General features: G+C 51.6%; 6 protein-coding genes and 1 long non-coding RNA gene across 11 annotated transcripts; 5 read left to right on the forward strand and 2 right to left on the reverse strand.

Moving 5' to 3' along the window:
- The first annotated feature begins 6 nt into the window (after positions 1–6).
- LOC136196390 (uncharacterized) lies at positions 7–1,718 on the forward strand. The gene is made up of 3 exons (XR_010672164.1): positions 7–918; positions 993–1,235; positions 1,297–1,718. It is a non-coding gene; the product is annotated as an uncharacterized lncRNA (long non-coding RNA).
- Positions 1,719–2,154: 436 nt separating this feature from the next.
- LOC136196348 (dynein intermediate chain 2, ciliary-like) lies at positions 2,155–5,950 on the forward strand. Its single transcript, XM_065985881.1, has 24 exons — positions 2,155–2,281; positions 2,336–2,422; positions 2,486–2,665; positions 2,726–2,787; positions 2,919–2,986; positions 3,040–3,257; positions 3,312–3,371; positions 3,429–3,554; positions 3,613–3,697; positions 3,757–3,874; positions 3,934–3,977; positions 4,036–4,102; positions 4,149–4,237; positions 4,353–4,447; positions 4,508–4,597; positions 4,649–4,739; positions 4,786–4,839; positions 4,972–5,039; positions 5,098–5,204; positions 5,273–5,375; positions 5,427–5,481; positions 5,534–5,612; positions 5,670–5,721; positions 5,787–5,950. The coding sequence occupies exons 1-24, from the start codon at positions 2,255–2,257 to the stop codon at positions 5,868–5,870; spliced, it is 2,109 nt and encodes a 702-aa protein (XP_065841953.1). The 5' UTR covers positions 2,155–2,254; the 3' UTR covers positions 5,871–5,950.
- Positions 5,951–5,956: 6 nt separating this feature from the next.
- LOC136196349 (dTDP-glucose 4,6-dehydratase-like) lies at positions 5,957–8,363 on the reverse strand. Its single transcript, XM_065985882.1, has 14 exons — positions 8,225–8,363; positions 8,063–8,124; positions 7,623–7,679; positions 7,520–7,574; positions 7,382–7,473; positions 7,204–7,320; positions 7,054–7,145; positions 6,836–6,897; positions 6,734–6,786; positions 6,556–6,682; positions 6,417–6,502; positions 6,249–6,362; positions 6,084–6,185; positions 5,957–6,028 (listed from the first exon to the last, which is right to left on the reverse strand). Exons 1-14 carry the CDS (start codon positions 8,265–8,267, stop codon positions 5,975–5,977), a joined length of 1,116 nt encoding a protein of 371 aa, XP_065841954.1. The 5' UTR covers positions 8,268–8,363; the 3' UTR covers positions 5,957–5,974.
- On the forward strand, positions 7,754–13,843 carry LOC136196350 (uncharacterized). Its single transcript, XM_065985883.1, has 2 exons — positions 7,754–13,358; positions 13,421–13,843. Exons 1-2 carry the CDS (start codon positions 12,918–12,920, stop codon positions 13,736–13,738), a joined length of 759 nt encoding a protein of 252 aa, XP_065841955.1. The 5' UTR covers positions 7,754–12,917; the 3' UTR covers positions 13,739–13,843.
- Positions 9,144–12,230, reverse strand: LOC136196351 (uncharacterized). The gene is made up of 5 exons (XM_065985884.1): positions 11,987–12,230; positions 10,223–11,801; positions 9,971–10,122; positions 9,674–9,895; positions 9,144–9,615 (listed from the first exon to the last, which is right to left on the reverse strand). The coding sequence occupies exons 3-5, from the start codon at positions 10,052–10,054 to the stop codon at positions 9,217–9,219; spliced, it is 705 nt and encodes a 234-aa protein (XP_065841956.1). The 5' UTR covers positions 10,055–10,122; positions 10,223–11,801; positions 11,987–12,230; the 3' UTR covers positions 9,144–9,216.
- A 53-nt stretch (positions 13,844–13,896) lies between the features above and the next one.
- Positions 13,897–16,207, forward strand: LOC136196362 (pseudouridylate synthase 1 homolog). The gene is made up of 13 exons (XM_065985900.1): positions 13,897–14,202; positions 14,249–14,317; positions 14,405–14,471; positions 14,528–14,628; positions 14,693–14,720; positions 14,896–14,974; positions 15,031–15,076; positions 15,132–15,225; positions 15,277–15,347; positions 15,403–15,447; positions 15,508–15,582; positions 15,633–15,700; positions 15,763–16,207. Exons 1-13 carry the CDS (start codon positions 13,903–13,905, stop codon positions 16,067–16,069), a joined length of 1,350 nt encoding a protein of 449 aa, XP_065841972.1. The 5' UTR covers positions 13,897–13,902; the 3' UTR covers positions 16,070–16,207.
- Positions 16,208–16,357: 150 nt separating this feature from the next.
- Positions 16,358–22,688, forward strand: LOC136196360 (filamin-C-like). Of its 5 annotated transcripts, none has more exons than XM_065985897.1 (5): positions 16,358–16,768; positions 16,847–21,703; positions 21,762–22,104; positions 22,146–22,203; positions 22,251–22,688. In XM_065985897.1, exons 1-2 carry the CDS (start codon positions 16,471–16,473, stop codon positions 21,535–21,537), a joined length of 4,989 nt encoding a protein of 1,662 aa, XP_065841969.1. In that variant the 5' UTR covers positions 16,358–16,470; the 3' UTR covers positions 21,538–21,703; positions 21,762–22,104; positions 22,146–22,203; positions 22,251–22,688. The 5 variants fall into 5 exon arrangements, with proteins under 5 accessions (XP_065841969.1, XP_065841970.1, XP_065841967.1 ...); XM_065985898.1 differs by having other exon boundaries at positions 22,168–22,203; positions 22,251–22,687; XM_065985895.1 differs by having other exon boundaries at positions 21,762–21,874; positions 21,976–22,203; positions 22,251–22,687.
- Positions 22,689–22,700: the final 12 nt, after the last annotated feature.

Here is a 22,700-nt window from a genome sequence, read left to right on the forward strand (position 1 = left end):
CGCGTACTAACGGTCGCGACGTAGGACTCGTGTAGCGACGACGACGACGACGACGACGACTGCGGTGACGGCGACGACTCGTGGAATCAAGGCGACGTGAACCGCCGAGATTTTCGGAGCACGTCGTCTTAGCGGAATACACAATGTTAATCCGAGTCAAATTAATTACTATTACATCATGCTCATTGCACGCGCGAGGAGGATTATCTTTCACCCCCCGATCACTTTACTTTCATGAGAAGGTGCTGTGGTATGTTAGTTTTTCTTCCGGATGCACGGGTCCCACGGTCAGCGAGCGTTGGGGGCGTCCGTTTTTTTTGGTCAGGCGACTGCCATCGGCGACCGGCGCGACGTTACTAATGACATGCACAAAAGCGGTTTGTCTACGACGCCACCACTTCTGAAAAAAATTCGGCCATTCACGCCATTGGCACGCAGTCGCGGTCGCGCAACGCAATGGTCATAACGCCTACACGCATGATAGAAGAACGAGAACGACAGAAGAATGTAGACTCAGTTTGACCTTCTGGCGCGTCGTGGGCTCTGCGCTTTGATTAATATTTATGGAACAGATGCACGAGCCTAATCAAATATCCGAGCTGACGCACGGTTCAAATTGTTTCATGCTGATCGCGGTGCGGTCTGAAAGATTTTTTGGGGATGTTGGGAAGGACAGACCTAATTGGGAAGGACAGACCTAATTCAATGCGAAGCAGTGACGTCACGCTACCCCAGCTTCGTATATAAAGCCGTAGATCGATTGAATTGAGTCAGTGCTTCTATCAGTAATTCTTCGCCATGGCCAGTCTTTTCAGAGTTGCTCTCTTTGCAGTCGTATGTTTTTCGTGGGCGACGATGGTAGCGTGCCGTCGCGCTCCTGTGTCGTTCAACTCAGCTCTGTCCAACAATACGGTCGTGGTGCGTTGCTTGATCGACTAAACGATCTTTTGTCTAATTCATTTCTTGTCCTCGTGCGTGCGCGTGCATTTTAGAATGCGTCGAATTGCTTCGTCAACTCGTCGTGCTTGCCGAACAATTCGTTCGTTCTCTCGATCAATGACGGGCGAGATCTGATGCATGGGTACGAGACGAAACCGACGTTTCTTCCGCTTTCGAATGCCAGCCAGGAAGCAATTTTCCTCCAAACGGACGTCGCCAACGACAATGCGCGTTTCATGCTGTACGACGGCGATGAGTATCTAGCAGTGGACGAAAACGGGATGCTGATTTTTGACGTAAGCATTTACACGCGCGCAGACTGAAAGAAAAGCGACGCGTTCTGTTGAAAATGTATAGACGTCAATGTCAACAGCGTTTCTTCATATTTTCGTCAAAATCGCACGATCACAGATCTACTACATTCTCCTAGCAAAGCGAGAAGTCAATGGATCGGAAAAGTGTTTTCTCGTCAGGCCGAACAAGCCGTCGCTTCCCGTGCCCGATCCTCGCGTTTGCAAGGACGCCTATGCCTTTCACGATCTGCTGGAGAGTTGCGTCGCCTTGCAGCGAATCAAAAACAACACAAACTTCTTGTTTCAAAAGCCGTTCTATCCTCCGAGCAATCTCTCTTGTTCCCCACTGAAAGGCAGAGCGGCTGAGTGCTGCTCGTGCGACGATCGTCGCGACGACTGACGCAACTGAACACTGACAGTAACGGTCTAATTCTACTTTTGCTATAGTATGCCGTCTCGCTCTAATTTTGCATCTCATTGCTTCTATTGTTTTTTGTCTTCGTTGTCCCGCGTACTGCCTGAAGAGGTCTGGGAAGAAAGCTTACTCTGAAACGGGCACTGACAGACATTCCCCAGGCCAGAGCCGTAGATAGATATGGCGCGCGATCAGTGCCAAAAAGGCACCCTTGCATTTCACTCATGAACGCATTTCAGCCGGTCTAAATTTCATCCGGTTTTCCAGAGCTTACACTCGAAATATGCCTCTTAGCTACTAATAAAGGATTGACCAGACGAATTCGTCGCCGATCGATTACTGCGGATAAATAGAACAATTAGGCAATGACGTATGCATGACGTTGCCTGTGACGCAGGTATCAGAAACGCAATGAAAAATTAAGCCATGGCAATTATTCATCTGTCTTACTGGTCTGCTGATCTACTCACCAATAGTAATAAAATTTTACTCTGCATGTTGTCCGGGAGTTGTTATTACTCCACACGGGGAGTTATGCGTCCATAGCAACGCCTCTCCAACACGATTTCGAACCCCAGCGTGCTGCAAAGCGATCCCAGGCGAACCCATGAGGCAAAGCAAGTCAAAACTAAAGGTAGACTCGACGTAGGAGTGAAATTTCACTCGAATACGCTTTTGCTCGCGACAGGCGCCCTCTCGATCCGGTTTGGCAGGCCCAAACGCTAAACTTATCGCCGGAAGCAAAGTGGGAAAGCACTTTCGAGGCCTCGGGCGCGTAAGGAACTCTACATAAGGATCCCTAGACGCGATTTCGAGAGAGGGCGTCGCCTCCACGTAGGAGGACGAAGACGGCGGCGTGGAAGAAGACCCGGACGAGCAATGGCTTCATCCGAAAGTGCTCCAGAAGCCGAGCGATCAGCTCCAGCTCTCCGAACAGGAGCTCAAGGAGGAATTCACTCGAATTCTCACGGCGAATAATCCCCACGCTCCTAGCAACATCGTCCGATACAATTTCAAGGTTTGGAGAGTTTCGCGAGCATCTAAATAATTTAGAATTAGTATTGGTCAATATCTATAGGACAGACAATATAAGCCAACGTCAAGTGTCGACCAGCTGGCTTTGCACTTCTCTTTAGACGGGTAATAATATATATACGTTGACAAAATATTTTCCGGTTCTTTTAATTAACGTTCTAGTCTCTGGCACTCTTACTTATATTTGTATTGGGGGAACAACCAGTCTATCTCATTCATATACCCCTTCTACGTAGAAATATGGTTCACAAGGAATCAGACGAAGCTCGTCGCCAGTACGCCAGACAGCGTCCCGCCGGCGCAAGTAAGAAAATCCTCCAACATACGTGTCCATCCACACAATAATATATTTCTAAGCTTCGAGTCAGATGAGCATCGGCGTCGACGTGGGCGAAGATCAGTCCGAAGGAAAACCGGCGGCGGCGGCGGTCGACGAAGAGCCAATTCGAAGTCCCGACGACGTCGCTGCCGGAACCGGCGGCGTCGTCGCCGCTTCGCCGCCGCATCGAAAGAAAGTGATGAATCAGTTCAACTACAGCAACAGGGCAACGCAGACGTATAATAATCCGTATAGGGTATTTAGCATATGCGACGTGGTCATTGTTCTTGATCCTTTTTCTTTTTCTAAGGATCGTGGCGTGATGACTGAGCCGCCACCGCGCGGAACTTTCTCCGCCTTTGCTACGCAGGTGAATCCTCCCCCCTCCTATTCTTATATAAGGATCGTTTACTTTTCTCCTTTATAGTGGGGAATCCACGACACGTACGTCGAGGATCTCGAGAGGCAGGAGAAGGAAAAGGAGAAAAAACAGCCGCGTCTGTCGTCGAAAGACGACGCCAAAAAGAAGAAGACGATGACGACGGAATTCCAGGTGATTTCAAAAGAGGGGAAAAAAACGTTCTCTTAATTAATTTTGTATCCAATATCAGAGCGACGACATATCGAGGCTCACCAAACCGGCTAAAATCATCGAACGCATGGTCAATCAGAACATCTTCGACGACATAGCCCAAGGTAGGAAAGCGTTTAGAGACGCGCAGTTTTTTTATTATCTCTGTCTTCCCCCCACTAAGACTTTAAGTATTGGGAAGACGCTTCAGACGAATTCAAGGGCGTCCAAGGGACTCTCTTACCTCTGTGGAGATTCTCGTCTCCGAAGACGAGGAAGCTCACTGTGACTGCTGTCGCTTGGTAGGAAAATTTGTTTATTTTGGGCTGGGGAGAGGGAATTTTATTGGCTGTTTCTTTAGGAACCCGAAGTATAGTGATTTAATGGCCGTGGGATTTGGATCGTGTAGGAAATGAAAGGAGGGATTTTTTTCTCAATAATATTCTCGCGTTTATATACTTAGACGTGTTTCTGAATCAAGTCAGCGGCATAATCTTGTTCTATTCCCTCAAGAATCCGTCGTATCCAGAGTAAGGATCTAATACGCGTCGCTATTGATTAATTGATTTCTATAAGATTTATTATTGAAACACCGGAGAGCGGCGTTCTCTGCTTAGACATTCATCCTGAACATCCGACGCTCTTCGCTGTCGGCTTTTATGACGGTAAATGTTGTCTATCTTCCTTGTGTAATGACTCAATGTTGACTTATTTATTTATTTATTTATTTATTTATTTATTTATTTCAGTTGGATAAGTGCCACTTTCTTTTCGTACTAGGCTCCGTTGCCATCTACGACATCAAGCAGAGTCTCGAGTCTCCCCTCTATCGATGCGACGTCCGAAGTGGTCAGCACTTGGATCCCGCTTGGGAGGTACATTGATCGACGTACGAGCCCGTGCACGCGCGGCGGCATCGCTTCGTCGTTTTCTAGATTCGCTGGCAGAAGAACGATTTCGACGACAACTTGAATTTCTATTCGGTCGGCGCCGACGGACGCGTAGTCAATTGGACGATTGTGAAGGTAGGCGAAATCCTCACCCATAAGCGCACGTAGTGTAGAAGTCTCTTATAGAACGAACTTCGTTATTCTGACGCGTTGCTCCTAAAAATACCATCCGGTCCGACGGACAGTGGACCAGGAGGGATCCGAGTTCAGCGCTACGGTACGAAGAGAGACGGCCAGTTCAATATCTGATGGGTTTTCTTTAGAGCACGGTCGTTGCTTCGATTTTCATCCGACGCGAGACGATATGTATATTGTCGGTAAGAGATAGAACGTTTCTTTATTATGAGTCCCATTGTTCGCCGATCCTACCGTCGTTTTTTAATGAGCCAATTCTTTTAAACCCTTAGATGTGTCAGATCCTATATAGCGTAATCGTCTCTCTCCCATAGGCACGGAAGACGGTCGAATTCTCCAGTGCTCCAAAGGATACTCGACCAAATACATAGAAACATTTTCAGTAATAACATATATATTGGCATGGATTGTTCTAGCTTGATTTTCCCCTCTCCTCGCAGGCTCACAGTTGGGTCGTGTACGCAGTTCGTTGGAATACGTACCATCCGAAGATATTCGCCTCGTGCAGCGCCGATTGGAAGGTCAAAGTGTGGGACAGAACTCAGACGTAAGAACCCTCGAGGGGGGCCCCTCTTCGTTTTTTTTTTTCTCCCTCAGCTTTTCTATCCGCGGCAGCGACGATCCCGTGTTCACTTTCGACTTGAACTGCTCGGTGCGCGATCTAGCGTGGGCCCCCTTTTCGTCGACCGTCTTCGCCGCCGTCACTTCCGACGGCAAAGTACGTCATCGTTTCTGTTTTTCGATTCAATTAATTAAATCGACGCGCTAGGTGCACGTCTTCGATTTGAATCTGAATAAGTACGAAGCGATTTGCGAGCAAAAAGGCAGCTAATAATAATAAAGAGAGAGAAAGCATTCTCACTCTTTTCCCTTTAGTTACGCGTAAAAAGAAGAGCATTGCCACGCACATCGCCTTCAATCCCGTCAATCCGATCATTATTATAGGCGATGACGGGTTGGTAACTTTTTTGACGTCATCACGCGATTGGTATGCGCTCTCTTTCTCTCATAGGGGAAACGTGACGAGTCTAAAGTTGTCTCCAAATCTACGCAAAGCCCTCGCGGTACATAATAAAAAACGAGATAGGCTTGCTTCTCCTTGTGTAATTTTTTTGACGTGGCGTTTTAGGAAAAATCGCGATCGGCCGAGACGGAAATCGCCAAAATGGACAAGCTTCTGTCGCTCGTGCGAGAAATAAAAGCGGATCGTTGAGAAGCGGCAAACGAGCTCCTCCCACCCGTCGATAGCATACTAATTACATATACCCCAAATCGTCATACAAAACTGTAGAAGATCTCTTCAGTCTACGTTCGGTCCTACGGCACTAGAGACGGCGGGAATAGCCCTAGTTTGACGTAGTCGTCCACAATCTAAAGTAACGATATATGTGATAAGAGCGGGGGCCTCTTTAATTTACGGGCGTACTTCACGAAATAGGGCGACTGTCGGCTCGCGCACTTTGTATTCGAAACCGGTCCCTTCGATTTTCGAACCGTCGATGCAGAGGTGCTTGTTGGCGAGAAGCTCCTGGAGAAAAAAATCGTGCACGCGTTATTGACTGACGTGCTTCGCGTTTGACAACAAACTCACTTTGTCTAAGTATGGGCTTAGAGGAGTCGTAGCGACGTTGTCGCGAGTGCACGCTTTGGACCACGGGTCGAGATGCTTGTCGTTTGAATCTTCTTGGATGTTGGAAAGAGAGAGCTAGGGGGCGCGCGGCGTAAATTCGGTGTACAGTATGTTGTCTCGTAAGTTTACTTTAGCTAGACTGGAAGCTAACGTGCCGAAGAAATCGTGGTTAATTTTGAATATTTCGCTCACCAGAGACGAAATTCGGCCTTGGTCTAGAGAAAGAGATGCTCAAACTTTGTCGGATCTAGACACTTCGCGCAATCACCGGTATTGGCTTTGTCTACGACGTTATAGACTTCTCCTGATGGGCCGTTTTGCGTTAGATGCCATATTGCGCGGCATACGTCACTGACGTGAACGGTATTGATTTTGAGCTCCTTTCCCCAGAGCAGCTGCAATTCGGAATATAAAAACAAGTACGTGGAGAAACATAAGTGCGCTACTTTCATCGTTTCCTTTAGTTCTCTGTACACCGATCCGATGACAAGACGTGGGGCTGTATGAGAAATATAGAACTAAAGTCTCGTCGAACGATGGGGTCTCACTTATTCCCAGTCTGTCGCCAGTTCCGTAAATCACCGCAGGCCTCAAGATGACGTGATTCAAGCTAAGGTAAGGAAGGAGAGGGAAGCAACGTTAGAAGGAGACAGCGAACACTTCCTACACTGACACCCCTATAAATTAAATACCCAATACATATTAAAACGAGAGTATCTTATTAAAATCTGACAATTTTATTTATTGAATTTGCTTGGACGCGTACCCATCAATTTTTCCCAATTCGATTTCCGCCTTGCGCTTCTCGCTCGCCACGGGCGTCCAAGGCTCGATTTTCCCGTCTTCCTTTCGCGCTTTCTGCCCCATGTTTCGTGAATGAGACCCCCCCACCGACTCCCGAGTCCTGTCCACCTACCGGTTTACTAGGACTATACACCCTTCCCGTTGAGACTTCAACGAAACGCTTGACATTCCTTTTGGCGCTTTCTTTGGCACAATTGATCGTAACGTTGAACACGCGTTCCTTATAAACCTACGTTGCAATTAATTAGAAAGTCGTAGAATTCTTTTTAGTCAGTACGCCGTTTCCTGACCGCTTCCGCTTGGCCGAACTTCGTCTCCGCGGCGAGACACACGACGTAGTCGTAACCTCCGCTTTCGTCCTCGAAAGAACGAGTTACGCTTGCTAGAAAAAGCTTTTGATTCTATCTAGATGCAATTTAAGAAACTACCAGAAGAACTTAGATTGGCTGATTTGAATTCAACGCGAGCATCCCCAAACGCTGCCTAAAATCAACGTAAGATCATAGAATTAATTAAAACTGTTTTAATTACCTTGTGCTTATCGTTCAGCCATGCCATTGCAGGCGGAACTTTGTCCACAATTCGAATCTGCAAGAGATGAACGATGTAAGGATTCCTTGACGTCACAGTGACGTGTTCCCCCGCCAGCTGTTAACGCGCGTACTACTTGGGAATCGACGAAAAAATGGAAGGACGCGTTTCGAAGACGGAAGATTGTTCGCAAGGTAAGAGATGCATACACCGATCCCGACCTTTACATACGAGCGGGGGCGTGACACTACATTCCGTAAATGCAATCACGAGTAAAAAACAAACTAGTCTCGTACGCTTATCCAACTCTCTCGTCCTCGCAAACACAGACACGCAAACGCTATTATAACGCCTAGTCGTAGAGTGACTGTTCGTGGGGGGCCCCCTTTGCGACACTCGCACGCCGGATCTCCACTCGTGTACAGAGCTAGATCCCCCACCTTGGACGCTAAGTCGTTTTCGACGAGATGCGTCGTAAGATGACGCCCTACGAATCCCGTTCCTAGAAAAAGGCGAGCGCGGAAACGGCGCCTTAGTACTCTAACGCTAGTAGGAAGTCGGGAAAAAATTTTTTTCGCGTTTACGCGCGACGCACGACTCACCGCCGAATACGAGAACGCGAGGTTTCGCTTTCTCGTCCGCCATGGTAACCGAAACGACCCGTAATCCCCCTCTCCGATCTATACGTACGCGCGGCGCGGCTCGCGATTGTTGGAAACAACAACTGATGTCATCGCGTTCATGCGCGTTTCCATCATCTCGCGGGGCGAGGGGGGGCTCGATCGGATTTCCGCACCGCCGCGTTTTCTCGCCGGTTTCCTGTGGTTTTGCGCGCGGCCCGAGTGGAGAAACCCTAGCGCTGGCACATCCTAATGCAGCCGCGACGCATGCACGCCCCCGCGCGCCGTCTGGGAATCCGTTTACTGCTTTGGTCGGGAATGTAATGTATTAATTAAAAACCCGTTCTATTTTGGCGTGTCGGAAAAGGGGTCAGGTGTCTTGTGGGATTTTCGAGGTTAGTTGCCTTCCGGGCGAATATGTATATATAGCGGAAGATGTGTCACTGAACTTTGCGGCAAAAGTTCAGTGACACGTCTTCCACTTATATGAGAAGCCTGAGAACTATACGAGCTACTGTTTTCCTTACCCACCACTTACTCCTACAGTACTGTATACTGCATTGTTGTTCGAAGATGCTTGAAAAGATTCTGTCCATCAAAAGATGTCACCCGGGACCCCCGCAAAATTTATAGTCTATTCTAGGAGACCTTTCTGTTTAGAAAGTTCCCAAAACGTTTACTGCCACTTTTCTTTACGCCACCGAACCGTTCAAGGGTTATTTCCGAAAAACTTAGTAGATCGCTGAGTGGGCATTATAGGAGCGAGCCCCAGACTCCGCGATTTACTGCCTGCTTTAATTGTCTATTGCCACTTAGTTCCTAGTCCTAAGGCTAAAAAAACGGTCAACCTAATAGAAAGATAGACTAAAGGAGAAGGCGTTTTTCGTAGAAAAGAGGAGCGTCGTCGTATAACCAGCTAAATCGTGTTTTTTAAACTTAAAACGAGAAACACGTACCCGCCCCGGCCGCGCCACCTATCCGTTATCGTTCGCGCAACGATTGCCGCAGGCAATCGTTATCGGCGGCTCCCTTTCCAGTTGGCACGACCGTTTAAGTCGATCGCTTAGCAACGCCGGCCACGTTCGCGCGTCCAACACGCGAAGTTCGTACGGGTCGACGTCGTTCGTCGTCGTCTCGCGACACGACGACGACGACGACGACGAACACGCGCAACTCGTTCGATTGAGCGAAAACGATTTTCTAGTGCCGTCGACGGCGATCAAGTAGGCGTCGAACGCTCGTCGTCGTCGTTGCCTGCGTCGATTTCGCGACTCGACGCACACGTAGACGTCGCTCCGCGTGCACGCGCCGCTCGACGACGTCGAATTTTCGGCGCAGAGAAAGTGCATTCGATAAAAGTCTCTCGTTTCGTTCTTTAAAAAAAAACAAGATCAACATATATATAGAAATATAAAACGGCGCGGAGAAAACCTGTATGGTCAGCTGTCGTCTCGCGTTCGGCACTAGATACTTTCCGTCGTGCGTTCGTATGACGAGAGTGCCGTCGATCGCGCGACGACGGACGCTGAACAGTTCCGTTTCGTCCGCTTTGCATTTATCGGCCAGGAGACGGCGATCGAGCGCGCTTCCCGTCAGAAATCGTCTCCAATGCGAACTGACTAGTAGAATCGACGAATTGTCGCACGGATTGCGCTGCTTTAAAAAAGAGATTATAAAGGCCGTCGTATACGTAGGAGTTATGTTATGTCATGTCATGTTCTCACGTACGGCTGCTGGTTGTACTTGAGAGACCGATAACGCAAGCAAACAGGACGTTAGGACGAAATCGCCAACTTGAAGTGATGACCTCATTCCGTCGACGATTCCGAGAGACTAAACCAACCGAGAGTCGTCGATCGAACTCACGTTGCACTCTCGACCTTCGTATAGATCGAGATCGATTAAGGGCGTGTTGGATCGAATAGGAACAATCGCGCCGCGACCGTGGGACGACCTTGTACGTATAGTCTATAATCTTACCTCCGGCGGCGACTGTCGTTTTTCCTGTCGTTCCTTCGCTGGGTGCTTTAAGTTCCCTCCCTCCCTTTCCAGACCGTTGTTTACACGCTGCACGCACTTAAGCTTATATCAATCCACCGTGACGCTAATATAAATCCGAATGGTCTCGTCGCGGGTTTTTTTTTCCTTTACGTGTATTATATTATAATGCATTAGCTGTTGCGTTGCGTTCAGCCGTCCGCGCGCGACGAACGCGAGACGAATTTTTTGTCTAAGAAATAATTCCTCGTCTCGCGCGCGCGAGTGCTCGCCACTCGCGCGCTTCGTCCTGTCCCGGCCCACAGCACTGTTAGCGTCTCTAAACTTAAAAAGTCACGTTTTTCTACGCGATCGTCATTGCCGTCGCGTCATCCGGCGATCGGCGTCGACGTCGCGCGGTCAGAACGCCGACGCCGACGCCGACGACGACGACGAGCACAATGAAAACAGTTCCCGCGAGTAATGGGACTCGAGCGTCCGGCTGCGACTCGTCTCCGACGTCGATTTGGTCTCGTTTTACGCGACGAAATGTTTTCGCTCGAACGCTAACCGTCCTAAGTAGTTTTCTCTTCGCGTAGAGCGGCGAAGCGACCCAGCAACGATAGACGCCGCTCTCCGCCGCCGCCGCCGCCGCTCGACGACGTTTCGGCACGTAGAGAGTCGTCTCGTTTTGCCGTCGTCGTTGAAAGGGCCCTTTGAGATCGGTCCACTTGCGCACGCGCTTGCCGTCGGCGTCGATCCACGACGCTTTGACGTTGTCTCGAAGCGCCGCGTCGCTGTAGGCGAAGCGGCACTTGACGACGATAAAATCGGCGGAGTCGCAGTCGGAGTCGCTCGTCGAAATGACGTAGCGATCGGTCTCGTTGACGAGTCGGACGACGGGGGGAAAACGAGACGCGACATCAATATACAAGAGAAATTAAGATTATTAGTAGTGACGGGGAGGAAATAATATTTATGCGTTGGGTTTTGTTTTTCTTGCGTTCGCGGACGTAATTACTAATCGCATCTGAATAAGTTATTCACAAGGCTCCGTTGTAGCGTCAGGCCACACTGCCTTGTGAAATTCATGGAGAAGAGAGAGAGAGAGAAAAAATAGGCATCTTGTATAGTAGGATTTCCCTGTAGTCCGAACTTTTCGTATTTTGTTGTACGGGTCGAGTGAGATAGATCTGGGAATTTCACTTACTGGTCACTCGTATGCTCAGCGTCGTAACGACTCTCTCGTCTTCGACGCCGAGCACGCTTCGTCGCACGCACTCGTACTCGCCGCGCGTTTCCGCTCGCGCCTCCCCGACGACGAGCTCGAGCTCGTGTCCCACGTCGTCTCTCTGCCGCTGACACGCGGCGGCGGCGGTGGCGGCGGTGGCGGCGACGCTCTTCCCGTTCTCGTTGCAGAACGGCACTCGTCCGTTTCGTCGTCGCCAGAGAACGTAGGAGAGGTCGTGACCCGGCAGCGAGCAGATGCGAGAAAACGGCGGTCGTTGCGTGCCGTAGTCGAGCGCTATTCTCGTCGTCGTCGTCGTCGTCGTCGTTGTCGCGTCGCCGTTTCCGCCGTATCCTGCAACAGGATGCGTATATACCCAAATATAGAGCGTACAGGAAGTTCGTCCTAGATAGCAGCGTCTCGTACGTAGCCTATCGCGATCCGAGGATTGCGATAAGCGCGAAGCACGTGAGAGGGACGAGAATGAACAATGTAGAAAGTAGCTCGCTCTTCCTCGTTCGATCGTGCATCGGACTTACCGTCGGTTGCACAGCAACAGACGATCAACGTCAGAAGGAAGCTAAGATAAATCAATGCCATTCGGAAGTAGGACGCACTCGAGCCCTTTAGAAATATTTAGTCAACCGCGGAATAGACGGGTAGAGCGGTTTGGCGACGGAAGAGTCGAATATACGTAGTAGCCAGAGGAATGGAGGTGGAGGCCGCGGTGAGGAGACGGCGTCTAGCTGCGGCTCGATCGCGCGATCGACTTCCCGTACACAGGTCAATGCATGACCCCGGGGGCATGCACGACGAGGGAGAAGGAGGGAACGAGGTAGGAGGAGAATCCCCCGCACTTACGCCGCGCTTAGGACCGCGTGGGCGTTCCTCGTTCTTATATTTAACTTGCGTGTAATATGTAACGCGCACGTCATCTCCTGCGCACGACCGTCAGACAGCAGAGGTTGATTGATTAATTAGTCATTGACATCGTGCTTTTGCGCACATTGACTTCTGCGTCAGGTGAGAGAGAGGGATAGGGGCTCTCGGCGAAGCCCGTTGAGTTTAATTTTATGCATTATTCGACGTTCGGCGGCTTCGAAAAGAAGACCCTTTCCTTATGAATAGTTTGGCATTGCACGCTTCCTCGTGACTATATTCATGCAGTTCTCACAGTATCCTATGTCTTTTGCCTGACATGGTAGTCAATAGAGAAACGCCGAGACGTGCATATGCACTAGCTCGTTAATTGGATCGGAACCGAATGCCCAGACGTCAGTTCAACCGCACGCCCACTATCGTCGGTTTCGGCTGAATATTTCGAAGGTGACGACGAGAAACCTGCCATCTGCAGATTTCTCGACGCGTAATCTGTGGTTTGAGCTCGTCGCATATAAGGCCGCCGTTCTCCAATCGAGCTCTCACAGATCACTTGCCCCCCTCGACATTAATTCTATCCGTACCAAAGCAATGAAACTCATTGGAATCGCTTCCCTTCTTCTACTCCTCGCATCTGTTGCTCTATTGTCGGTCGACGCCAGGAGACCGAAGAGAGGTCCACCTCGACTTCTCAGTCGCTTGAGGAGATCGAGCCACCACAACTTGAAACACAACTCCAAGTTCGTGTGTCTTCCTAGCAGTCGTCTCGGCGCTTACGTCGTCTTCTACGTCGGTCAGTCGAACGAGCATTATCTCACTGTCGATGAGTCGCCGAATTTTACGCGGGGGATTCTTAACAAGACGGCGGTCACGAATGCGACGAAGGTGTCGCCGCCGGAGAGGGCACGCTTCAGTCTGTGTCAGGCGCCGTCCGCGTTGAGTCACGGCGGCGAATTGGTCATCTTTCAGTCGAAAGCGACGAATAGCTGTCTTGGCGTCAACGAACACGGTGGCATTTCTCTGTTTAAAGAGGTAAGGATGACCGTCCCGGGCGGCATTTCGTGCATGTGCTTATGAAAACATGTTTTCCTTAGTCGAAGTGCAACGAAACGGTGTTTCTCGCTGTAGGCAAGAGAAAATTGGATGGACTGCTCAACGACTGCACGCACTGTCATTCGTTGTGCGCTCTGAAGGGCGAGCGCACGTGGCTGACGAGAACAGATGAAAACCGGAAGTTTCAGGGCTTCGAGATGACGACCGACTACCCGTACGCGTGCGGCGGTCGTAATAATTTCACGGCTGCCATTTCGGACGCGAGTACGTGCAAATTTGCTGACACTCTAATTCTGAGAGAAGAAATTGTCAATATGGCCGTTCCGATGGCATACTGGCCTAAACAAGAACAAAACTGACTGCGTCCAGTTATCTATTATTAATATTTTTTTAAGTGTCCATGCGTGTATTTGTGTTTCTATAATTAACTGTCCGTGCTGCAATAAAAAACTCGTCCTATTTTATTATCCGTGGTGTGATACGTAGTAGTGTGTGTCGTGTGACGCGCGTTAGCTACGTGCGCATGCAACGCGTTTACAGTTCCATCAGAGACGTTTTGAAACGCTTTTCGCTTACGAAGAAGTGGCATATGGAACTAGAAGGAGCGGAGAAGGACGTCGGCGAGCCGCCGGCAAAACGAACGCGCGCCGACGACATCAAATGGATGAGAAATAAGAAAATGGCGCTCTACGTGTCCTACATCGGTCAAGGCTACTCGGGAATGCAGCGAAACGATGGCGTAAAGAGCATCGAAGAAGATCTGCTCAACGCTCTCGTAGAAATCGGCGCCATTATGGACGACCATCGAAAACACACGGACAAAGTGAGGGGGCGCGGTCACTGGTCAGATAAACGATGTGTGAAACTAGATTCGATTTCAACGCTGTTCGAGAACGGATAAGGGAGTTTCGGCTGCAATCAACGTTGTCTCGCTTAAGATAAGAATCCTATTTATAAAATTTAATTTTCATTAGCAATTAATTAATTAATTAATCAAATAATTAATTAATCGAAATTTATTTTACATGGCCATGACGCAAGACAGACTGAAACAACTCAACGAATGTCTACCGGATAAAATAGAAGCAATAGGTAGAGTGAGCGCTTCTCCTCATCGAGACGTCCGGTCGCAGCAATCTTGTACGTAGGATTCCTAAGAACGACGCGATCGTTTGACGCCAAGCTCGCCTGTACGGCTCGCTCGTACGGATATCTGACGCCCACCTTCGCCTTTGCACCTACGCACGCGGTGGATATTATATATATATATATGGTTTATTGAATACCAACTCTGATCGTGTGACTTTGTTTAGAAAACGAGACGGGATTTTCGTATGACAGGTATATAAAAAACGTATTGGGGAGGGTAAGCAGCAAGATAAAATACCTTCATAAGCAAACTTTTCTCGGAGAGGGTAAAACAAACATTGGACTCCTGCATATGTATAGTCTCTCATACCTTGCAAGAACTGCGCAGTGTTCTTATAAAGCTCACCATATTTTCCCCATTGGCTAGATGATATTCGTGCGCGCGTTCAGAGCCTTTTGACCCGCTTCACTGGAACCCACAAATTTCACAATTTTACGTCGAGAAAGTGGGTGAACTAGACTTTCTATTGGGGCACCCTCGACCGCAGCCGTTTTCTCGCAGAGGGCCGGCGGACGACAGCGCTCAACGCTACATCACGAATTTCACTGTATTGGAAATAGAAAATCGCGCAGAGAAAAAAAATCGACTACCCTTCTTTTTAGTGCGGCGAACCGTTCGTTCGAAACGACGTGGAGTTCGTAATGCTCTTGGTGAGGGGACAGAGTTTTTTACTTCATCAAATTAGGAAAATGATAGGTAGGATATAGGCAATGAATAGTCGCAAAGACGTCCGAGAAATTTCCCTAGGACTGGTCATAGCCGTAGTGCAAGGGCACACGAGCGACGAGGCAATTGATCGCGCATGGAAACCGGAAAAGGTAAGGGGAAATAGTTTAATTAGAAGAGGTATATACGATTTTTTTGATATCCTAGATGGACGTGCCCAGAGCGCCAGCTTTAGGACTGTTTCTTAATCAGGTATGCGTGTATCGCGATGTGGGGTTCTCGCGCGCGCGCGAGTGTTCTCCGTCTCTGCAGCCGTATTATGATTTTTATAATAAGAAGTACGGAAACGACGGCGTTCATCAACCCATCGATTTCGATTTATACAAAGTGAGTGGGAGATAGTTGCGAACGTCTGCGATGAGACGCTTTATTCGCAGGAACGAATTGAGGCGTTTAAAGCGAAAATTCACGACGTCATCGTCAAGACGGAACTGCGGGAAAACAGGTAGGATTATTGGGGAGACGGTTACGTCTTATTGTAGGCCTACTTATTGTGGGTACATGCAGTATGATGCATTGGTTGGACACATTGGGTTTGCATACGTACGTTGACGGCGAAGGGACCAAAGACGAAGGAGTGAAGGAGAAAACGGAGGTTCAGGAAAACGACGAGAAGGCGATTTCTCAAGATGAAGGAGTAGAGGAGAAAGCAGACGTTGAGGACAACGTCGACGACGAGAAAGCGATTTCTCAAGAAGAAGAAGAAGAAGAAGGAGTAGAGGAGAAAGCAGAGGTTCAGGAAAACGTCGACGAGAAAGCAATGTCTCAAGTAAGTCACGAAAAGGGAGACAGTGAAGCAAAGCAAATGGAATAAATACAGCAGTAGTATAGAGTCGAAACCGCGTATTCGAGCAACGTTGTGGGTCCTTTTGTATTTCCCAATACTGTACTAGGGCTCTAGATATACTGTACTTGCGTCTATAATTAAAATATCTCCCTCTATAGAGACAGAGCACTTTATGTACCGCATATAACCCCTGATAGATCTCAAGCAGTTGCACATTCTCAAATCTCTCGTAGATGGATTTCTGCACTTAGTTAACACGAAATCAAAACAAGTGTCGATGGGCAATACGTACTACCCATCTGTTTACATTATCACGTGCGCCTTTCAGAGGCTCCACCCGCTACACGTGACCCAGCCCCACCCTGCACAGCAGCTAACGCTCCCTCTTTCTCTTTCTTTTTTTTGGCCTCGATATCTCCGCTCCTGCAATGGTGGAACCGGCGAAAAAAAATTGGGCTAAATTTCAAGCGAAAACCCTTCTCAATTGGGTCAACAACAAGCTGCGCGGCAACTTGCGCTCCGATCCCACGGTGACGGGCCAAGTGAAGGACCTGACGACCGATTTACAAGACGGCCTCCTGCTAATTCGACTCGCCGAAGCGTGCGTCAAACCGAAGAAGATCAAACGCTACAACAAGAAGCCGCTCATCAAAATTCAAAAACTCGAAAACATCATCTGCGTCTTTCGCTTTTTCGAAAGCGACGGCACGAAATTCGTCAACATAGGTAAGAGAGAGAAAAAAAAACGAGAGGGCGTGTAGTCGAAGATTTAAACTGACCACGCCCACGCATTTTTTTGATAAGGTCCCGAAGACATTCACAACGGCAACGAGAAATTGATATGCGGCTTCATATGGACGCTCATACAAAAGTATCAATTTCGTCTGAGCAATCGCAAACTGTCGCCGAAAAAGGTCATGCTCGACTGGCTGAAGGCCCTCATGCCGGAAGTGCCGGTGACGAACTTCTCGACCGACTGGAACTCGGGCGTCGTTCTCTGCGCGCTCGTCGATCACATCGGCCCGGGACTGTGTCCGAATTACGCGTCGCTCAATCCGAACGACGGCGAAGCGAATTGTCGACTCGGCGTCGAACTCGCCGAACGGAGTCTCAAAGTGCCGCCCGTCTTGGAACCGCGCGATCTCGCTCATCCGCTCATCGACGAAATGAGCGTCATGACGTACGTCTCGTGTTTCTGCGATCCGTACGCCGTCCAATTGCTCGCCTGGCTTCAGAAGACGCTGCCCGACGTGCCGATTCAGAATTTCTCAACCGATTGGAATAACGGCGTGGCGCTCGCCGCGCTCGTCGACTCCATGTCGCCGGGGCTCTTTCCCGACCACGCGACCTTGCCCAAAGCGCGCGCCCTGCAAAACTGCACGCGCGCCATGGACTTGGCCGAGGAGCGGCTCGGCGTCGCGAAGCTTCTCACGCCGGGCGAGCTCACCGATCCGAAAGTCGATCAGCTGCTCGTCATGACGTACGTGACCCAATACCAAACGGCGACGCTTCAGGCGCTCGCGAAACAGTGTCGCGCCGTCGGCCTCGCGACGCGAATCAAGAGCGGCGCCGGGGCGCGCGTAAAATTTCAAATCGACACGAGCGGCAGCGGCGAGGGCAAAGTCGAAACGATCGTGACGCGCGCGGGGGGAGATGTCGTACCCGTTACCATGGAAACGTCACCGGAAGACGATCGTTTCTACGACGTTTCGTTTCCCGCGGCCGACGCGGGAGTCTACGTCGTCGACGTGCGCTTGAACGACGATTCGATAGCGGGAATGCCGCGCGACGTGAACGCCTACGACGCGACGCGCGTCTTTTTCGCGTCGGCGCTCAAGCCGAACGTCGCCGTCGGCGAAACGTGCGATTTCGTCGTCGACACGTCGAAGGCGGGCGGCGGCACGCTCGAGATCCGGCTCACCGACGAGAATACGGGACTCGCTTTGAAAGCCGACGTCGTCGAGGAAACCGATCGCGTGCACGCGGCGTCGTTCGCGCCGACCGACGTCGGCGTCGTCACGGTGCACGTCACGTGGGAAGGAGACGACGTACCCGGAAGTCCGTTTCGAATCGGCGTTTTCAATGCCGAACGCGTGCGAGCCTACGGCGAAGGTCTACTGTCCGGCGAAGGAAAGACCGGTCAAGTCGTCGCGTTCAACGTGTCGACGGAAAATGCCGGCGAAGCGAAGCTCGCCGTCGAGGTGACGGGACAGCAGGCCGTCTATCCGGTTGAGATCAAGCAGCGCGACGCGACCGAGTACGAAGTCGCCTTTCAACCGTGGAAAGTCGGCGCGCACGAGGTCGAGATCGCCTGGGGTGGACGTCCCATTCCGCGCAGTCCCTTTCCCTTGCAAATCACCGGGCAGCAGTGCGACGTCACGGGCGTGCCAACGTCATCGATCATAGGCGAACCGATCGCGTTCGCCGTCGACGTTTCGCGCGCGGGCGACGTCGCCGTGGGCGTCCAAGTTGCGGGGCCTCGCGACGGCGTGGCCAAACACGTGGAACCCAATTCGCAAGCGGACGGCCTCTATAAATTCTCCCACGTTCCCGATCAGACCGGTTCTCACACGATCAACGTGACTTTGGATCGTCAACCGGCGCCCGCCGGACCGTTCGTCGTCAACGTCGTCGATCCGTCGTGTTGCGCGTTTCTCGCGCCGCCGCCGTCGAGCGTTCACGTCGATCGCGCCCAAACGCTTCGCGTGACGACGCGCGGCGGCGGCGACGGCGACGGCACCGACGCGCTCGCCGTACGAATTCACTCGTCGCGATCGAAAATCGCAATACCGTTCGACGTCGTTGCCGCCGCCGATTCGACGTCATCGATTACGTTCACGCCGACGACAGTCGATCTCGTCGACGTCGAAGTCACGTGGCACGGACGGCACATACCGTCGAGTCCCGTATCAATTCACGTATGCGATTCGTCGAAAGTCAAAATCTCCGGCGGCGATCTTCTCTCGGGCGTCGGCAAGACCGGCCAGCCGGTTTCGTTTCGCGTCGAAACGAAAGACGCCGGCGACGGTCAACTTCACGTCGAGCCGCGCGGTCCGACTGCCGTCTACCCGGTCGACATCAAAGACGCCGCCGAGAACGAACCCGGAACTAAAATCGTCACGTTCACGCCGTGGCAAGTCGGCGAGCACGCGATCGACGTCAAACTCGGTGGCGAATCCGTGCCGCACAGTCCGTTCGCGTTTGCCGTCACCGGCGTCCAATGCACGGTGACCGGCGTTCCCAAAATGGCGCTCATCGATCAGACGATCGAATTCGAATTGGACGTGAGCGGATCGGGCGACGTGCGCGTCGACGTCGCGACGCGAAGCCCATCGGGCGAGACGAGCGTCGTGCCGCTCGAGAAACTCGTCGACGGGAAATACGACGGCGTGTTTGTGCCGACCGAGGCCGGGGAGTATTACATCGAAGTGAGTTTGGATAGGGAGCCCATTGGCTCCGGGCCCATCTGCGTCAAAGTCGTCGACGCGGCTCTGTGCAAGATGACGCCGCCTCCGCCTCCTGCGTATCGCGTCGGCGTGCCGCAGACGTTGACCGTCGACGGACGAAGCGCCGGTGCCGGCGCTCTCGGAGTGCGCATCGTCACGCTCAAAGATAAAGCGGCCGTCCCTTTCGTCGTCGCGGAAACGGAAGAACAAGGCGTTTGGCAAATCGATTTCACGCCGAACGGCGTGGATACATTGAGCATCGACGTCAAGTGGAGCGGTCGTCACGTCGCGTCGAGTCCACTCGCAATTCCCATCTATGATCCCGCGTTGGCGCGCGTCGACGGCGACGAGCTGCGTCGCGGCAAAGGCAAAGTCGGTCAACGCGTTCACTTCACCGTGGACGTCGGCGACGCCGGCAGCGTAAAGCCCGAAGTGACCGCCGCCGGTCCGACGGCATTCCAAGCCGTTCAAATGACGCGACGAGACGACGACGACGGCGTCTACGCCGTCGATTTCGTTCCGTGGGAACCGGGCGATCATCGCGTCAGCGTTCGCCTCGGCGACGACGAAGTCCCCGGCAGTCCCTTCGAAATGGACGTCGAACGATCGATCGACGCGCGCACGGTCGTCGCGACGGGCGACGGGACTCGCACGGCGTACATCGACGCGGCGACGTCGTTCGAATTCCAAACGACGCAGAGTGGACTTCTCGACGTGGAGGGCGCAATCGCGTGCACGCTGCAAGGCGTACGCAGCAGCGTCGACGTGCACGTGGAAGATCTCGGCGACGGAAAGTACAGGGGCACGTACGTTTCCCAATTCGCCGGCGCCTATCTTCTACTCGTGCGTCTCTTCGGCGTCGACGTGCCCGGGAGTCCGTTCAAGGTGACCGTCTACGTGAAAGCCGACGCGACCAAGTGTCGCGTCGAACGCGGCGGCGCTTTGGCGTCGAGCGGCATACTCGTCGGTAAACCGGTCAGCTTCCGGGTTAGCACGCAAGACGCCGGCGTCGGGAAAATCGTCGTCGTGGTAACGAGTCCGCGTGGGCGTGTCGTTCGCGTTTACTCGGCGGAAGAAGACGACGGGTTCGTGTCGTATCGTTTCGACACCGACGAACCGGGACGATATAGCGTTCGCGTCACGTGGTCCGGCGACGACGTTCCCGGTTCGCCTTTCAAGGTCAAAGTGTGGCCGCCGCCCGATTCCGGGCAGGTTCGCGTCGAAGGGCCGGGATTGCACGATTGCAACGTCGGCGACGTGGGCGAGTTTACGATCGACGCGAAGGACGCCGGTCTCGGCACGTTGCTCGTTCGCGTGCACGGCATCAAGGACGCGTTCAAGATCAAACTCAAGTCCGGCGTGGGCGGCGACGCGCGCGTGGTGCGCGCCACGTACGATCCCAAAGAGCCGGGCGATTATATCATCATTGTCAAGTGGGAAGACGTCGAAGTGCCTGGAAGTCCGTTCGAAGTGAAGATACGAGATCCGGAGGAGAACGAGGAGGGCGAGAGTCGGGGAAGACATCGTCGTCGTCGTCGGAAAATCGATGTGGATGAAAGGGAAGAGGACGCGGTCTTGTATAATCCGTCGGAACCGGATATATACAAAGCGGCGGAATCCAATAAGCAATATCCTATACGTTCGCCTAGAAGGAAAGCGACGTCGCCGCCTCCTCCTCCCGCAGCCGCCGCTGGTGCTGGTGCTCCAGTCAAACGTCAGGCAACGAAAACGCGTTCAGTAGAGCGACGGCACATTTCGCCGCCGCCGCCGGCGGCGTCAGCTAAAGGAGGCGGCGTACGTCGGACCAAGGCGGCGACGACGCCTGATCCCGTGCCACCTCCCGCGCACGTGCGTCAAGAGAAGGAGAAGAAAAGGAGAAAATCGAGACGATCCCATACGGAGCCTGTGCCGGTTCAGCAAGAGAATTGGTCATTTGGTGCGTCCGTGCAGTCGGCGAATAATCCGGGTGGCGTTCCAGGGGTAGTCGCATCTGGACGAAAGGTGAGCGGAGATCGGGGACAGGAGAAACGAAAACCGAAAAAGCGCTAAATAGACATGTATACTCACTCATTGCTGTTTTTTATATGTCACGTGCTGTATTTATTCTGCCTGCAGTAGCTGTTCGTTGTTGTTCTCCCGAGAAAAGGTCTTTCTCCCCTCGGCGAGCCTTCTAGACGTTCCACGATTGACGCAAGGAGGTTAACGGAGCCACCCGGTAAGCGCAGAACGCGAGGAGGACCCCACGTACGAACCTAAGCGTCGCCTTCGCGAAGGATCGATGGTCTTCTGCTCAGATCGTCGTGCAAGTGTGAGCGATGGAAGCGCAGGGACGCGGCGTCTCCGCTAGGCTTCGCCTTCGTTTCGCTCGACTTTTTTTCGAGAAACCGTGAGCTATGCCATTGTTTTACCTAATGCGCTCGTATTTCGAGAATGTGTCGCGGGACTCCGACGACACATTCTCGAATTCTGACGAAAGAGGATGGATAGGTCAGAGCAAACATGGCCTTGGGCACCTGGATGATGGAAAAGATGCGAGTCGCCTGCTATGAATCGTACACGAATCTTCAAGGAAAATTGCAAAATCACCATGCCTTCGAAGCGGAAGTCTCGACCAAGGTATAATATATCAATCTTTTTGTGCTAAATCATAGCTGTAGATACGAAATGGTACTCAATTAGAATGACCATCAGCGTAGCATCTTCAGTCTTGCAAAGGTATTGTGATCTTTATATACGCAATTCTTCAAGCAGCTTTTTTCTAGGTCAGGAGGAAAGATGCAAGGTTGAAAGAAGATGTGTGTGTCTGCTGCATGTTGTCTGTTCTTTGAGCTGCATGTTGCATGACGCAGCGTGCAAGTTCCTTCGCCCAAGCTCCACCAGTAATACGAGCAAAGGAACGTGCGTTTGCATCTGATCTCCACTGTACCTTGTTTCATCGCACCCCAGCCAGGGTGACGTCGTCTCTCGCCAAGGTAACTAAGCTGCAGCCTCCTCCCAGTAGAGACTTCTTTGTTTGTTTTAGGCTAAGGGGTCCTGGGCAAGACCCCGTCAAAAACTGCCCTGCAGGGGTCCTGGGCAAGACCCCGTTGAAACTGCCCTGTAGGGGTCCTGGGCAAGACCCCGTCAAAACTGCCTTTGAATACGCGAGGGAGAACTCTGTTATTTTTATTTCAATTTATTAAATAAATTATCTGTCCTTCCCCTTTATCTAT

This window comes from Oscarella lobularis, chromosome 15, assembly GCF_947507565.1.
Source record: "Oscarella lobularis chromosome 15, ooOscLobu1.1, whole genome shotgun sequence".
In the NCBI taxonomy this organism is placed as follows: domain Eukaryota; kingdom Metazoa; phylum Porifera; class Homoscleromorpha; order Homosclerophorida; family Oscarellidae; genus Oscarella; species Oscarella lobularis.

Coding starts and splice junctions, on each gene's coding strand:
- LOC136196348 (XM_065985881.1), top strand. CDS start 2,255: ATGAGGCAAAGCAAGTCAAAACTAAAG. Junction 3,698..3,756: donor CTTCGACGACATAGCCCAAG/GTAGGAAAGCGT, acceptor CCCCCCACTAAG/ACTTTAAGTATTGGGAAGAC. Junction 4,448..4,507: donor ACTTGGATCCCGCTTGGGAG/GTACATTGATCG, acceptor GTCGTTTTCTAG/ATTCGCTGGCAGAAGAACGA.
- LOC136196349 (XM_065985882.1), bottom strand. CDS start 8,267: ATGGCGGACGAGAAAGCGAAACCTCGCGTTCTCGTATTCGGCG. Junction 8,125..8,224: donor TCGCGTTCTCGTATTCGGCG/GTGAGTCGTGCG, acceptor GCCTTTTTCTAG/GAACGGGATTCGTAGGGCGT. Junction 6,029..6,083: donor CAGTCGCCCTATTTCGTGAA/GTACGCCCGTAA, acceptor TCGTTACTTTAG/ATTGTGGACGACTACGTCAA.
- LOC136196351 (XM_065985884.1), bottom strand. CDS start 10,054: ATGAGGTCATCACTTCAAGTTGGCGATTTCGTCCTAACGTCCTGTTTG. Junction 9,896..9,970: donor CTCAAGTACAACCAGCAGCC/GTACGTGAGAAC, acceptor TTTTTAAAGCAG/CGCAATCCGTGCGACAATTC. Junction 9,616..9,673: donor GACGACAGCTGACCATACAG/GTTTTCTCCGCG, acceptor TTTTTTTTAAAG/AACGAAACGAGAGACTTTTA.
- LOC136196350 (XM_065985883.1), top strand. CDS start 12,918: ATGAAACTCATTGGAATCGCTTCCCTTCTTCTACTCCTCGCATCTGTT. Junction 13,359..13,420: donor GCATTTCTCTGTTTAAAGAG/GTAAGGATGACC, acceptor TGTTTTCCTTAG/TCGAAGTGCAACGAAACGGT.
- LOC136196362 (XM_065985900.1), top strand. CDS start 13,903: ATGCAACGCGTTTACAGTTCCATCAGAGACGTTTTGAAACGCTTTTCG. Junction 14,472..14,527: donor GGATAAAATAGAAGCAATAG/GTAGAGTGAGCG, acceptor TCTTGTACGTAG/GATTCCTAAGAACGACGCGA. Junction 15,701..15,762: donor ACGGAACTGCGGGAAAACAG/GTAGGATTATTG, acceptor GGGTACATGCAG/TATGATGCATTGGTTGGACA.
- LOC136196360 (XM_065985893.1), top strand. CDS start 16,471: ATGGTGGAACCGGCGAAAAAAAATTGGGCTAAATTTCAAGCGAAAACC. Junction 16,769..16,846: donor CACGAAATTCGTCAACATAG/GTAAGAGAGAGA, acceptor TTTTTTGATAAG/GTCCCGAAGACATTCACAAC.